At 34.0% G+C, this 16,864-nt stretch overlaps 1 protein-coding gene across 1 annotated transcript in view; it reads left to right on the forward strand.

Annotated features, from left to right (window-relative positions):
• Positions 1 to 229: 229 nt before the first annotated feature.
• Positions 230 to 16,864, forward strand: part of LOC120223887 (follistatin-related protein 5) — a gene marked incomplete at its 5' end in the record, with an annotated part of 127,154 nt that continues 110,519 nt past the window's right edge. Inside the window, 2 exons of the mRNA XM_039222123.1 lie at positions 230 to 391; positions 4,051 to 4,185. Coding sequence (XP_039078054.1) covers positions 230 to 391; positions 4,051 to 4,185 — 297 coding nt within the window. The remainder of the gene's footprint in view (positions 392 to 4,050; positions 4,186 to 16,864) is intronic.

Raw genomic sequence — 16,864 nt, forward strand, 5'->3', positions numbered from 1 at the left:
AAAACAGGATATTCCAGGATCAACTAATAATTTTCCTTACACAATCTCATAATAACCTTGATGCTGGGAACACTGGAACATTTTTACAGATAATGATATTTTGGAAACAAAGATCTATAGAACTATACATCATTAAAATATTTAATTAATAATTTTCTCATATTGCATCTTTTGAAAAATCACAGAATATGGCTTACTAACTCACTTTTTCCCCCATTTCTTCTTGTAGTCCCTCCAGTGATCCGAGTGTATCCAGAGAGTCAGGCTCGAGAACCAGGGGTAACTGCAAGTCTCAGGTGCCATGCAGAGGGCATACCAAACCCTCAGCTTGGCTGGCTGAAGAATGGAATTGACATTACACCAAAGCTGTCCAAACAACTCACACTACAAGGTGCTTTTTATTTGTGTTTTTTCTTCTCAATTGGTCATGTAGAAATTGTATATTAAAGTTTATAACACAGTCTACATGATTTGGAAAAAAAAAAAAAGAAAATGAGTTGATGACCACAAAATGTCATGAAATGAAAAGAATATAGTTGATTCTAAGACATTATATCTGAAATAGAGTACTTCAGTACTTTTAGTGTTTCAATAAAAATCTTCCCATAATAATTGATTATGTCGTTATTTTGGCAATAAGTAAAATAGTATATTGTGTATCTTTTAAATAATTTTGTTATGAATTATAGAAGATATGCTGAACAGAATAAAGTTTTGCAAGAATGTGACAAGTGAAAGTTGAGTAGGGAATACAACCTAAGAGATAAATCTGGTTGCATAAGAGTATTGAATTTCATGTAGCTTTCTCTATGATTATATATTACCAATACTATAGTTAATCAATTATCCATTTATTAAACAAATGCTTAGTTAGCATTTATGTGTGAGGTCCAAATCTAAGCACTGGTTGAATAACTACATCCATGGATGGGATGATATGTTAATGAGAGGAAGTAAAACCCTAGAACAGCAGAGATGTTTAATGGCCAAGGCAAATCAAGATTAATAACACAAGGAGACTGAAAATCAACAAGGAAGCATGAGAACAAGGTGATTCTACAGAAGAAAATAAAGCTAAGTATGGGAAGAAGTTCAACAATGTCAAATGCATAGAAAGATCAAGGAACGTCATTGAAATGTATTCACGAGTCAGGTAATTAGGTTTGGCCTTTTGACATTTAGAAAAGCAATATTAGTAGCAATCAGTCTTCAGTGGGTTTAGAAATGAAAATGAAATAGGAAGTATAAAAATCTCTCCAGCTTTTGAAAGGAGGGGGATAAAAGGTTGTTTTTGCTGAGGAAAAGGATTAGGACAAATAAAGATATTGTTTTTTTCTTAAACAATGCATCAATTTGAAGGAATATTAGTAAAGAAAATGATGTGTAGATGATGGAGGTGAGGAAGGATGATCAAATAATTATAGAAATCAGAAAGAAAAGAGGGGAGATTTTCCTTGGAAAGAAACGAGAGAGTTTCCTTTGAAAAGTGAATAAATATGAAAATGTAGATAGAAATAGGAAGTTGTCCTAACTCATATTCCTAGTTTTTACTGAAATATAATTGACATAACATTTTGCTAGTTTAGGTATAAAATGTGATGATTTAATAACCATGTGTATTGCAAAATGATTTGATTTCAATTTCTAATTACATGTATGTATTTCATTATTTAAAAGCAAGGTCACCTGCATAGAGTAAGAAGTTAATATCAAGAAGGGAAATATCAAAGAGTAAAGATTTGAAATAAAAATGGAGCAGGAAATGAAAGGCATGTAACTATAAAGGTCAGGTGAAATAAATAGCAAGTAGCATTGAACATCCTGCAAACTGAAAACTGTGAATTAGAAAATCTGTAAATTTGCTTATGCAGTAGTCTCTTAATGTACTCAAAAAACTAGACGCAGGGACATCAAGTGTGGAGATTTGTCAGCTTGTTCTAGTTTGGGCAGTTAGTAAGGCCTATGTGTCAGAATGATAAATGGATGACGGAATTGTTCGTTCTGGCAATAGAGTAGAAAACATCTAGGAATGGTGGATTATGCAGAGAAGGAGGAAGATGGTGAGGCCTGTAGGTTAGTAGAATATATAAGAATATTGAGAAGAGGAGATTTGAGGAAGGAATAAGTTGACTTGATATTTCAAAAAAAAAAATATCTAGAGAATTGAGGATGTTAAGCGTGTGGGTCTTTAGAGAAGGTGTGTTCTTCAGAGCGAGCCATATTTCATGTGAAACAAGAAGCTGATGCAAGGGGCACCTGGGTGGCTCAGTCGCCTAAGCGTCTGACTTTGGCTCAGGTCATGATCTCATAGTTCATGGGTTGGAGCCCTGCTTTGGGCTCTGTGCTGACAACTTAGAGCCCGGAGCCTGTTTCAGATTCTGTGTGTCTCTCTCTCTGACCCTCCCCTGCTCACACTGTCTCTCTTTCTTTCTCTCAGAAATAAATAAAAATTTAAAAAAAGACGAAAAAGCTGATGCAGGCTTAAACACATGTTACCTCCTTATCTTTCAGAGCAGGGGTCTACAAACTAAGGCCCATAAATCAGATCTGGGAAGCTGCCTGTTTTGTGAATAAGGTCAATTGGGGGGCTTTGTTTCTGTGTTTGTCTTTAGAACACAGCGACACTCATGCTGTAAAATATTGTCCATGGCTGCTTTCATGCCACTGTGGCAGAGATGAGCAGTTGTCACACATACGACATGGCCTACAAAGCATAAAATATTTGCCATGCCTTTTACAGCAAAGAAACAAAACCAAAAACAAATCTCCAACCTCCCTTTTGCAGTAGTGATTCTCAACAATGGATGGGGGTCGGGGGGGGGAGGTGAAGGGGGAAATGTGCAATAACATCTGGAAATGGAGAGAGAGGTTCAAGTAGTCTGAATGGCTATTCTTCCCCAAACACTCGTTGCCTCTCCATAGCCTCCTGTTCACATCCCCTGAGAGCTACTGACATTTCAAGCTCTTTTCCCACTGTTCTGTCTTCTTTCTCCAGACAGCCACACAAGACATGGCGCATGGTGTTATTGTGATTGGATAACATGAGACACAAGTATGCGCAGACACACTTAAAGAAATAAAGTATACAAGCAAAAATAAAAATAAACAAATGAGCACAACAAACACTGGATTTTTGAATCCAATAGGTTTCCAGACCCCATGTTTTGAGTTGAGTGATATATGTAAGATCATTCTTTGAGTCTCAGATTCTGCTTCTGAGAATTATGTATTACTTAGGACAGTTAACACATAGTATATATAAGAGCACCTTGTATATTTCCAACATAGAGTCAGTAATTATACTCTGGTATCCACATTAGGGAATGGAACTCATTAATTAGGGATTAGCCTAAAGTATAATTTTACTGAGACTTGAAACGTGAGCTATTTATTCCCTGAACCCTTTGGTTATACATTGACTGTATCAATTTCCATATTATAATATTGTTTATGCATATTCCTGGCAAAAGACTAAAATCTTGCAAACAAATCATGTGCTTTTATCTTTCTGTTTTCCTTACTTAATAATTCCCTTACCTTATAATTCCAGATATATAATACAGGCTCAATAATGTTCTTGACAAGTGGCAATTGTACTATAGTTGCATAATGTACCTTGCTTGATTTTTTTATTAAGTCTTTTTATACGTATTCCCCTGTATTTAAACCATATTGTTATTATTTTAAAATTTTGTAAAGCTTAGGACAAAGTGGATTCTGAATACTAAAAATAAATAAATAAATAAATAAATAACATTATAGTTATCAATATGAAATACTTATGCAAGGTAGGAAGTAGGAAATAAATATAAAATATAAAGCATGTGCATTTGACATAGAGTTTGGGCTCTCTGTTAACAGAATGACAACACAGTTTATGAAACACTTGAATGCCTTTGGAATAATTTGGCATGCCTCCAAAGCATGGAAGTAGGAAGGAAAACAGTTTAATTAGGACAAGCTAAGAGAACTGCTTGACTGTGTAATCGGAAAGCACTGTACCAAAACTGAAATCATAGTTTACAAGTTGCATTTGCCTTCTGTTTTCAGCAAATGGCAGCGAGGTTCATATAAGCAATGTGCGCTATGAAGATACAGGAGCATACACTTGTATCGCAAAGAATGAAGCAGGAGTGGATGAAGACATCTCTTCTCTTTTTGTGGAAGATTCTGCCCGAAAGACCCGTATGTATTGAATGCCTACCCATACAAAGCGTGACTAGCTGTAGAGCAGGGCTTCTCTGCAGCAGGTGGTTATTGCCACCATGAGATACTCACTGCCCTGCATCTCACATCAATCCCTGGGCTGTTTTCTGCTTTTAGTGCTTGAAACGCTTTGCCATTACTGCACACGTTTCCTAATTGTATCATGAAGCAATGGGAAAAATGTACCATTCATTCTTTTCTTAAAGTTTATTTTTTTTAATGTTTTATTTCTGAGAGAGAGGGAGAGAGACAGAGACAGAGAGAGAGAGAGATAGCATGAGCAGTGGAGGGTCAGAGAGAGGGAGACTCAGAATCTGAAGCAGACTCCAGGCTCTGAGCTAGCTGTCAGCCCAGACCCCGATGTGGGACCCAAACCCACGAACTGTGAGATCATGATCTTAGCCAAAGTCGGACGCTTAACCGACTGAGCCACCCAGGCGCCCCACCATTCATACTTTTTGGGGAACAAAAGCAACAACGAAACTATTACCTAGTGAAAGAGATATGGATAGGGTGCATATGCATTTACAATTCGTATTAATCTAATTTGTTGCAGGGGCCCTGATATTTGGAGGAACTGAGTTCTTGAACAAAGTTAAAGCATTGTCTCAGGAACCTTATTCCTCTTTCAATCAATAAGTACATATAGATATTAGTGAATCCAATGGGGGAGAATGATCTCCAAGTCCTGACTGTCAGTATATCTTTATCTATATTTGGTCTGGCTAGTTCAAGCATTATTACAAGCAAATATTTAAAAAGAAAATTCTTAAGGTAGATAAAGAGAAAACAGGCTAGAGTTAATGATCTGGATAAGGTCCACCTTAATTTTTCTATGCCTTTTATATATTTCTGCTAAATACCTATTTGCAATTCACTTTCTCTTAAAAAATAATTTAGGCGACAAGTAATTGAATAGTTTTCTTTGTCCTTTATCATGAAAACTGTAAGACAGCCTTTAATTTAAACTCTCTAATATGATTTTCTTTTAATGTTGGTCAACTATTTTTTAATATATTTCCCAAGTTACAACATTAAAATACTAGCTATTATTCCTTTAATCAGTGAATCACTTACTATTTACCAGCATGTAACTTTGAGAAGAGTTTTAAGAGAAGATTTAATATAATTTTATTCATAAATTCAGTCACATGAATGTATTTGTTTAATTATAAACAGTTTCTGAAATCATGTTTTTACTTTAAGCTTCTAGAGGTCTAAATAATACATTTTAAATAAATGTTTGAGATTATATACTAGCATGCTATTAAAATCAAAAGTAACATTTGTAAGTTATAGCAATGCAGGCTTAATACATCTATATTTATAGAACTTTCAAATTCATCTTATAAGTAACAATGCAAGTGAAAGATTTGAAGAGTTTTGCTCCCAGGTCTGGATATGATTATTTATAGGTGTTCTTTATGCATTTAATTATGTAACATTTTCAAGGATAAAGAGAGGAAACTAACAGATTTTATTTTTTAATTTAATTAATTCATTTATTCTGGTAGGAACACAGAGTAAATTCTACCTTGTTAAAATTTTAGGTGCACCACATTTCATTGTTAACTATAAGCACTAGATTGTACAACAGATCTCCAGAATTTTTTTGTCTTATAAAACTGTGAGTTTATACACATTGAACAACTTTTCATTTTTCCCTCCTCCACATCACCTCACAGCCACCATTCCATTTTGTTTCTATGACTTTTGACTCTTTTTGATAACTCATATATTTCGATTACACAGTCTTTGTCTTTGTGACTGGCTGTTTCAATTAGCATGGTGTCTTTTAGGTCTATATATAGTGTCACAAATGGTAGGATTTCCTTCTTTTTAAGGTCAAATGATATTCTATTGTATATATGCACAATATTTCCTTAATCCATTCATTCGTCAAAAGATATTTCAGTTGTTTCCATACGTTGGCTCTTGTGAATGATGCTGCAATGAATTTGTGAGTGCAGATATTACTTTGATCCTGATTTCAATTCTTTTGGATATATATACCCAGAAGTTGCATTACTGGACTATATGATGGTTCCGTTTTTAATCTCTGAAGAACCTCTATGTTTTTCTTTTTTTAAAATGTTTTATTTATTTTGAGAGGGAGAGAGAGACAGTGTGAGCAGAGGAGGGTCAGAAAGAGAGGGAGATACAGAATCTGAAGCAGGCTACAGGCTCTGAGCTAGCTTTCACCACAGGGCCCAATGCAGGCTTGAACCCATGGACCAAGAGATCATGACCTGAGCCGAAGTCGGACGCTTAACTGACTAAGCCACCAGGCGCCCCACCTCTATGTTTTTTATAATAACTGCACCATTTTTCATTCCCGTGAATATGCAGGGCACATTCCAATTTCTCCATATCTTTGCCAATACTTTTATTTTTTGTTGCTATAATAATAACCATCCCAACAAGTGTGAGATATCTCATTGTGGTTTTTATTTGCATTTATGATAATTAGTAATGTAGAATATCTTTTCATAAGCCTATTAGCCATTTGTATGTCTTTGGAGTCATTCAAGGCCTTTGCCTACTTGTTTAAAATTAGGTTGTTTCTTTTTTTAAGTTGAGTTATTGAAGTTCCTATATGTACTGGAAATTAAATACTTATCAGGTATATGATATAAACTGAAAATATTTTCTCCCAGTCCTTAGGTTGACTTTTCACTTTCTTGATTGTTTCCCTTATTGTGCAGAAACTTTTTAGTTTGATATAGTCCAACTTGTCTATTTTTGTTTTTGCTGCCTGTGTTTTTGATAAAATTATAGGCCAATATCCTGATGTGCATAGATGCAGAATTCCTCAACAAAATATTAGCAAACTGAATCTAACAGCACAGTAACCAAAGCATACACCATCATCAAGTGGGATTCATCTTTGGAATGCAAGAATGGTTTAACATAGGCAGACCAATAAATGAGATTTGCAATTAAAAAAAAGAATGAAGAGTAAAAAAATCACTTGATTATCTAATAGATGTAGAAAAAGTATTTGACACATTCTTTCATGCTAAAATTGCTCAACAAATTATACATGGAAAGTCATACCTCAAAATAACACAGCTAACATCATACTCAATGGTAAAAAAAGGAAATCTTTCCCTCTCAGCTCCAGAACAAGACAAAGATGCAGAGTCTCAACATTTCAATTCGACATATCACTGGAAATCTTAGCCACAACAATAGACAAGGAAAAGGAAAAAAAAAGTATTCAAAACAGAAAGGAAGAAGTAAAATAGTCTATTTGCAGATGACATGAACTTTTAAATAAAAAGCCCTTACAAAGACTCTGCAATCTGTTAGAACTAATAAACATATTATGTAAGGTTTCAGTGTACAAAATCAGCATGCAAAAATCTGTTATGTTTCTATAAATTAAAATGAGATATCTGAAAGGCAACTAAGAAATGAACTCATTTATAATAGCATCAAAAGGAATAGTGTACTTGGGAATAAACTTAATCAAGGACATGAAAGGCTCGTACACTGAAAACTATAATACACTAGTGAAGGAAATTTAAGACACAAATAAATGGAAAGACATTTTATGTTCATGGTTTAGAAGAACAAATGTTACTAAAATGTTCATATTATCCAAAGAAATATATGACTCAATGCTAATTCCTTCCAAAAACAATGGCCTTTTTTTGCAGAAATATAAAAAAAAATACCCTAAAATTCGTATAGAACAAAAAAAAGATGTCGAATAGCCAAAGTGATCCTGATAAAGAGCAAATGTGGAGGTATCATAATTCTTGATTTCATATAATATATATAAAGCTATAGTAAATAAAACAATATGGTACTTGCATTAAAGACAGATACATAGACAAATGGAACAGAACAGAGACCCGAAAGTAAATCCATGAATGTACAGTTAATTGATCTCCAACAAGAGCACCAGAATATACATTAGAGAAAGGGTAGTCTTTTCAAAAAATGATTCTGGGAAACTGAATATCCACATGTAATAGATGAAAGTGGATCTCAATCTTACACTATATACAAAAGCAACTCAAAATGGATTAAAGATCTAAACATAAGATCTGGAAAGGTAAAACTTCTATGTTTCAGGACATTGATCTTGGCAATGAAAATAATGGATTTTAGCTGTAACCTCAAAGTTTCAAACATTGCTAATTCACGTTTATATTCTACTGTTTTATAGCATGCAATCCAGTTTTTTGGAATAACAAATTTATCTCTCATCTAAATAAATGTCTTTAATTTTTGTGAAGTCCGTTTTCCATAAACTTGATATACTGGTTATTGAGAATTTATATACATATACATAAGTAGATGTGAACACACCCATTTTGGAAATTTATACACATAATTAAAATCAAAATAACACTAAATGAGTAAAATGAGTAGAATACTAGGAACTACAAAAGAGAAGAAATAGAAAATGGAAGAATGTCTATGCAGTAGAAGACAGTTTTCCAGGGGTGTGTCCCATTACTCAAAAAGTCCTGTCAGAATCCTATGTAACAAAAACATCAAAATCAAGTGGAGATCACATTAGAGGAAGTTATGACCTTTTGCAACCTACTTCTTAAAAATTGCCCAAGGTTCTCTTCTAGTAATTCCTTGGACAAAGCCCAATATTAATTATACAAGTTGTATTTGGATAGATATATATTTTGAAAAAAAAAAAACAAAAAACAAAGGAAATAGTCACAGAGCCTTCACTGATGACTTTACTTTTCTCATTTGCACATATTAAAAGATTGTTGACTTGTCCATATTGATCAAAAATAAGTTCAGGGGTCCTTTTTTTCCCATTCAGTGGTGATGGGATACAATGTATCTAAAAAAGCAGATTGGTGTAGTAGAAGAGCATGAACTTGGGCACTAGACAGGAGTTAGAATCATTGTCTTAATAGTCATAATAGTTCTGTGATTTGGAGCGGACAAAACCTCTCTGAGCTTTAATTTATCTATAATATGGAATGAGTACTAACTCACTAAGGAATTTCTGTGTAGATACTATAAAGCATTCTCCATAGTGCTAGACATAAAGTGGCTCTTCCTCTAATTTATGCTTATTTTCTGAAAATAATTATTTATTCCTTGTTAAAAGTACTGACAAAGTTATTTTTTAAAAACTCTGGAGAATCTAGCAATTGTTAGAAATTAGAGTTTCTAAAATGAATGACACATAGAGACAGATATATTTGATCTTAGCCAAAAGGCCAAGAAATGATGCATAAAGACGGATATAGAGATTGAGACAAATGTTGAAACAGATGTAGAGATGATGAGAGATAAGGAGGGAGAGGAGGTATATTTGGATATCTATACAATTATTTATTCAAATACGAAATATCATTATTTCATTTTGCATAAAAAGTTTGTTTCAATGGATTAGAGAACACATTTTTTTCCTTAATGTAGCTTTTAAAATATTTTAAATAAAGGACATTTTGTTGCCAGAGTCCACTTTGTCACAGAATGAAAGCAAAAGCTACATTTTATCTCTCTTTAGATCAATTTATACTTCTATTACATTTTTAAAACTCTTCTGTAGTGTGCCGGTCTTCTGTTTTCTTTTTGAAAGATGCAAGATGAGAAGTATTGAATTCCATATAGGCAGCAATAAAAATGGGAAAAGATTTACAACTTTTGGACTAAATGACACAACACAGTCTTACTTTGTTTAGCTACAGCTTCAGAGCAATCATCCTTTATTTTCTACATAATAGAGCAGTCATCGTAGTATCAATCACATTTTTTTCTCTTACTACATTTCCCAGCAGGATGATACTGTTGAGTGAACAATTCATGCAAAGCATCATATGGCAAAGGAGTTTATGTTTTGCTTGTAACCTAATCTTTGGATTGGAAAACCTTGAGTTACAGTGCCCAACTTTGTCAACAAACCTCACTGGAAGTCTTCTCATGTGACAAATTGAAGTAGAAAAAAGTGCTTCGAATAATCTACAGTTGCATTAGGAATAGGGTTTGAGAACTAAGATTTAATGGAGTGATATATGGGAAGGATTTAAATGTAAAGAAGAGTAGAAATGGGCCATAGGGGATTATAACAGGGAGTAGGAGATGATATGAAATATATGAGAAGGATTTAGGCAGAGGTAAATGTTATTCATTTTAAAATTTCTTGCAAGGAGTATAAGCACTTGATACATTTCCATTCCCAAGGGGAGTGAATTCCCAGATGACAAAAATTCATCTTCAGGATTAAGGTAAATGAAAAGCAGTGTGAATGTAGGCTGCTATTGAAAGCTTTTAAGATACTGGCTGCATTAAGCACTAAGCACAGATTATATCACACTTTGCTAGGATTTTAGAAAGGAATATGATTAATCTAGCCTCTTGTAAACATTGGAATATGATACCTGAATATATTATAGTAGTATATGCAACTTCTTTTTTCATCATTGTCATGGTCAGTATTATATTTGGAAATATCGGGCCATTACAACAATCCTTATTTTAGAATTCAACAAATTAGTATTGAGTGACAATTATGAAATACATCAGTTATAAGATTCCTTTACAGAGTATTTTAAATGTGTTAAATTCTACAAGATTACTTGAATGAATGAGTTATGCAAATATATAATGTTAATGTAAATTAATGATATTATAAAAATAGAATGAGTGTAATTCCCAATACACCACCGACTTTAGAAATATGGTAAAATGCACCCATTTGCACCTAAATATTTCAAAATATATGTAAATGCTTAAGAAGTATCTGCCTATTTTAGAAGGAAAGGAAAGGACCTAGAGAGCATGTTTGGAGTTGTTGCAGGGGAGCACAGCTACTCCTATATACCCTTGATGAACCATGGTCCTCCTCTGTTAAGGAAGGTCATCCTCTTCCACTGAGTGCACAGCTTCAGAGGGACGTGCATGTCACAGTGAGGGAAGAATAGGACACTGGCCTAGCCAGCCTGAGGCTGAGATCAGCAGCCTCAACCCTGGTAATCAACAGTGTGACAGGTGTCGCAGCCAGCTTGCCTATACCTGAAACTAATATTACACTGTATGTTAACTGGAATGTAAATAAAAACTTTAAAACAAAATACAAAGATAAGAAAAAGAAAAAAAAGTAGAGGAAAGGATCTTAAAATAGGTTGGGGCACCTGGGTGGCTCATTCGGTTAAGTGTCCAACTTTGTGTCAGGTCATGATCTCGCCATTCTTGAGTTTAAGCCCCATGTCGGGTTCTGTGCTGACAGCTCAGAGCCCAGAGCCTGCTTCAGATTCTGTATCTCCCTCTTTCACTCACAATCTGTCTCTCTCTCAAGAATAAACCAATATCAATCAATCAATCAATCAATTAATTAATTAAAAATAGTTTAAAATGTGTCCTTTTCACACAGAAACACAATTTGAATATGGCATTACAAACTTTGAAAATAGAACAATTCTGATAATATAAAAAACTAATGAACTCTCTAGTCTTCATTTACTTCCTATTCTTAATATTTTTAAAATTTTAAAATTTCATATCCAGTGTAAGACTTGAACTCAAGGCCCTGAGATTAAGAGTCACATGCTCTACTGACTGAGCCAGCCAGGACCCCATTTACTTCCTATTTTAATTTTTATTTTTAACTTTAAAAAATTATTTACTTATTTACTTATTTATTTATTTATTTATTTAGAGCATGCACCTGTGCAAGCAAGAGCGGGAAGGGCAAAACAGAGACAGGAAGGGAACATTCCATGCAGGCTCCATACTGTCAGCACAGATCCCGATGTGGGGCTGGAACAGTGAGTCATGGCCTGAGCAGAAATCAAGAGTTGTAAACTTATCGAATGGAGCCACCGAGGTGCCCCGTTCTATTTAAAGAATGGACAGGGGTGCCTGGGTGGCTTTGTCAGTTAAGCATCCTACTCTTGGTTTGGGCACAGGTCGTGATCTCTCAGCTTTGTGGGTTTGAGCCCCACATTGGCTCTTTGCTGGCAGTGCAGAGGCTCCTTGGGACTCTCTCTCTCCCTCTCTCTCTGCCTCTCCCCAACTCTGTCTCACTCAAAATAAATAAACAAATTTAAAAAAGAAAAGAATAGAGAAAACACCTACTTCAAAAAGGCAATTGTACATATTGAATGAGATCATTTATGCAGAATATTATCAATATCTACAGATGCTAAGAAGATAATATAAATGGATGAGCATAGATGTACCTGTTTACAAACAGGTACACATGAAGCCAGATGCAGTTGTCACCAATTAGTTAGTAATTTTTAACTTAGCCAATGTGAGGTAGGTAGAGTAATGAGGAGTAAGACAAGTTAAAGATAAGGTGTGCATTTGATAGTCAGGGTGAAGTTTTAATCCTGATATAAGCTAAGTGCTTGAATCAAAAAGAATAATGTAAAAACAAATATTTGAGGAAAACTGAAATAAATCTATACATGAAAAGTGTCATTTTTTTATTTCATTACCACTGAATTTTATTTAATAGAAGAGCTATAATAAAAATATTCAAAGCAGAACAATTCATATTTCTTTTAAAAAGTCCCTAAACCTATTTATTTAATATTTGTCACAGACCTTTGCATATTAGTAAGCTTAGTGTGAAATAAAATGCACTTAGGATAACAGAATCATGTCAAGTTTAGCCATACTTGATAAGCATTTATTATTTTATGAGCTTTTATTATTTATCATACATTTTAATATGCATACTGTCAATTTGGCCAATGACATTGTCACATCCTGTGAAGTAACTTGTTCCATAAATCTTTTCGTCTGGTGACCCAGAACACACTAAAATTATCTGCCTCGTGATTTTCACATCCGAAGGCTGTATTTTTAAAATAACACCCTTTTCAATGTCATTAAATAGATCTGTGTCTAACACATAGCCACTTTTTGCACAGTACTAGAGCCCATGTTATCTAACAAGTTGCTACGTGATTTGAATGTCATCAAATTGACGGGTTTACAACAATCATCAGCAATCGGGCATCTCTTTTGCCTACAAAAAAAAAAAACAAGACTCAAAGCTTTCTTATTTGATTTATTGCCTACATTTTGTCTGCAAGGCAGTATATACCTTCACTGAAATATTCTCATCTCATCTCATACTACACAATGCCAATTTGCCTAATTTATTTGATGATAAATTAGTCAAGTGATGATGACATCTTATTCATATTACTTCAGGCATGCAGACTAAATAAGCAGTGGCAATACTAAGTATAACATCTCTATGAAACTCTTAGAAAATCTCATACTAATATTTTGTTGGTGTGTTCAGGATAGAATGCTAGTACTCACTTTAAATTTCTATAATTCAAGAGGTCTTAAACTTGGTGAATCCTTTGCAAAATAACTGGGCACTTAATTCCAAAAAGAATTTAGAATTATCATCACTCTGTGATTTTCTTCGAGTTCTCTGATACAGAAATGCCATTGGAAAACAGTGGAAATCTGTGAAGCATTACTAAAATAAATGTGCTCTTCAAATATGCAGGCTCTGGCATAAGCGACTGCAGTGAGTTACCTTCTTAAAGTTTTATAAAGTTTAATTTGTGCCACACAATTTTTATCAACTGTCTGCAGAGCCCAGATTATACATGGCGTATCCTATTGTCCTCTGTTTGCCCATATATCTGAATTCTTTTTTTTTTAATTTTTAATGTTTTATTTATTTGAGAGAGATCGAGAGAGAGAGAGAGATACAGTGTGAGCAGAGGAGGGCCAGAGAGAGAGGGAGACACAGAATCCGAAACAGTCTCCAGGTTCTGGGTTAGCTGTTGGCACAGAGCCTGATGTGGGGCTCGAACCCACGAACTGTGAGATCATGACCTGAGACAAAGTCCGACACTTAACTGACTGAGCCACCCAGGCGCCCCCCAGATATCTGAATTCTGATTGAGTTGGTTATGAGATGAATATGCTGGAAAGAGTGAGTCAGTTTAATTATTGTTCTGCCTCTTTGTTTTATTTTTCAACTTAATGCACATTTCCATACTTGTGCTGCATATGAAATGTAATATTATGTATGAAACATTATTAAATATGAAATTTCTTAAAAGGTAGTTTCCGATTTCATGTAGTAAAATTACGTATCAATATGGATATCTTTGCCCTAAATTTATCTGCTTATCTAACATGTACCTTTATACTAAATTCTGGTATAAACATAATAAAATTTTTGGAATCATTTTGGTGATAGTGAAATTTTAATAGAAAATAAATTATTGGATAAAATATTTCTGTTTTAGTAAAGACTCTTTTTTTTTAAATTTTGTTTTAAATATTTATTTATTTTTGAGAGGAGAGAGAGACAGAGTACAAGTGAGGGAGGAAGAGAGAGAGAGGGAGACACAGAATCCCAAGCAGGCTCCAGGCTCCAAGCTGTCAGCACAGAGGCTGAGGCAGGGCTCACCCCACGAACTGCAAGTTCGTGAACTGAGCGGAAGTTGGACACTAAACCGAGTAGGCCACCTAGGTGCTCCAAAATATTTCTGTTTTAATTTCAAAAATGTTTTAAGGAACATTAGGACATAGGAAGTCAAAATATGTCTCTAGAGGCAGTTTTAACTCAGATTATTGAGTATACTGTAGAATAAAGAAAAAGATGTGTTCTTTTCTAATTTAATTACTATAATATTTAACTAAAAACTGTATATATTATACATATATACATGCTATTCATATATATTACAACCAATACTGTACAAATTACAATTATACAAATGTTAAATAGAATGTAAATAGAATGTAATTCTGTTTCAAAAAGCAGAATAAACATTAGAAGAAACAGTATGATTATGTTAAAAATAAGAAGTTCAAATCATAAAAATTTGTCCCCAAAATAAAGTCGATACAAATAACTGACAAGGACTTGTATCTTAGACAGACAGATAGATAGATGTTAATGAAACAAAAAACTAGAGAATAGTTTTAAATAAAACTTTCAGAGACAAGAAAAAATGAAGCAGCATTTTATATTATGAAAAGAACTAATCCTCATTAGTTATCAAGGAAACATAACTTATGACCACAGAGAAATGCTATTTTGCATGCAATACAATACCAAATGTTAAAAAGCTACATAGTAACTATATTGGGTGTGTTTGGAAGAGTAAGAATCCTTATACCATATTAATACTAATGTCAATTTTACCAACCTTTGGAAAGCACTTTGATATTATCTATTAGAGCTGATTTTTCATATACCTGGGGAGCCAGCAATCACATGAATTAAAGAAACATTGAATTGCCATACATTCAGAAGTTATTTAGGGAGAGGTCCCTGGGTGACTCAGTCAGTTAGGTGTCCCAACTCTTGATTTCAGCTCAGGACATGATCTCACCCTGTGTGAGATCAATCCTTACATCTGGCTCTGTGCTGACAGTGCAGAGCCTGCTTTGGATTCTCTCTGTCTCTCTTTCTCTCTGCCCCTTGCCCCCCCCCCCCTTAAAATAAATAAATAAACATTTTAAAATAAATTTAAAAAAGAGAATTTGTCTAGGAAAAACCTGCCATGCACTTGATATTCTGATACAATTTGTAAATTTTTTTAATCTGCCTTTTAATTCCATCCATAGTTCCATGGTAACTGAACTAAATTTAATTTAAATACTTTTTACAATGGCTATAATTTAAATGTGGGTGAACCTAGTTACCTTCCCGCTTACATGAACACTATGTCAGTATTACTTCAAACTTATTCATTCATTTCTTAATTGGCTATTAGAAAAGGGACATTTACAAAATTTGCAGTGAATAAGAGCTTTCATTGTAAGGAGAACAAAAAAATCTATAGGGACAATGGGTTTGTTCACTCATGTTTTCACTTATTAAATATTTACTGAGGTAAAAACAAACACAAAAACAAACATGTTGCTGACATATGGTTGACAAAGAATAAGACAGTTCACTACTTTCAGAAAGGCTACAGTTTAGTACAAGTAGAAGTAAAGAAGCTATGATGCATGATAGAATAAAATAATTGCTGCACTAGACATATAAGCCAGGTATGAAAGGATCACAGACATAGAAACAACAAATTCCAACTGAGTTACATAGCATAGCCTTTCTTTATTGAGGTGGTGACATTTGAGCTGATATTTGGTGGTTATAGTGATACTTCCATAGCTGGAGACTTTAAAGTATGTCAAACTCAGGGACTAATCATCAAGTGAATGATAGGTTTCATGAATTTGGTGTAATATATGATCATAAAAATGTTTTCTGTGAATTTACAACACACAATGAGAACATATCGTGGGGTTGAACCAGATTTAAAGAGGCCCTGAACTTCATAAATGGAAAAAGTCAAATTAAAAGTGAATTACAGGGTACCTGGGTGGCTCAGTTGGTTAAGTGTCTGGCTTTGGCTCAGGTCATGATCTCATGGTTCATGGGCTCGAGCCCCACATTGGGCTCTTTGCTGACAGCTCAGAGCCTGGAGCCTGCTTCAGATTCTGTCTCTCCCTCTCTCTCTGTCCCTCCCATGCTTGTACTCTTTCTCTCTCTCTCAAAACTAAATAAATATTGAAAAAAATTTTAAAGAATGATTTACCTGGTATATTTTTGCAAAGGTAAAATTATTCTACATATATATTATTTAGAGAGGTCACAATAAGCATTTTTTCTAGATTTTATTATTAAATATAGTGGACATTTGAACATGTTTTTATTACCTGGGTAGAATAA

The sequence above is a fragment of the Hyaena hyaena genome, unplaced genomic scaffold, assembly GCF_003009895.1.
Source record: "Hyaena hyaena isolate Hyena2069 unplaced genomic scaffold, ASM300989v1 scaffold_1058, whole genome shotgun sequence".
NCBI lineage: Eukaryota > Metazoa > Chordata > Mammalia > Carnivora > Hyaenidae > Hyaena > Hyaena hyaena.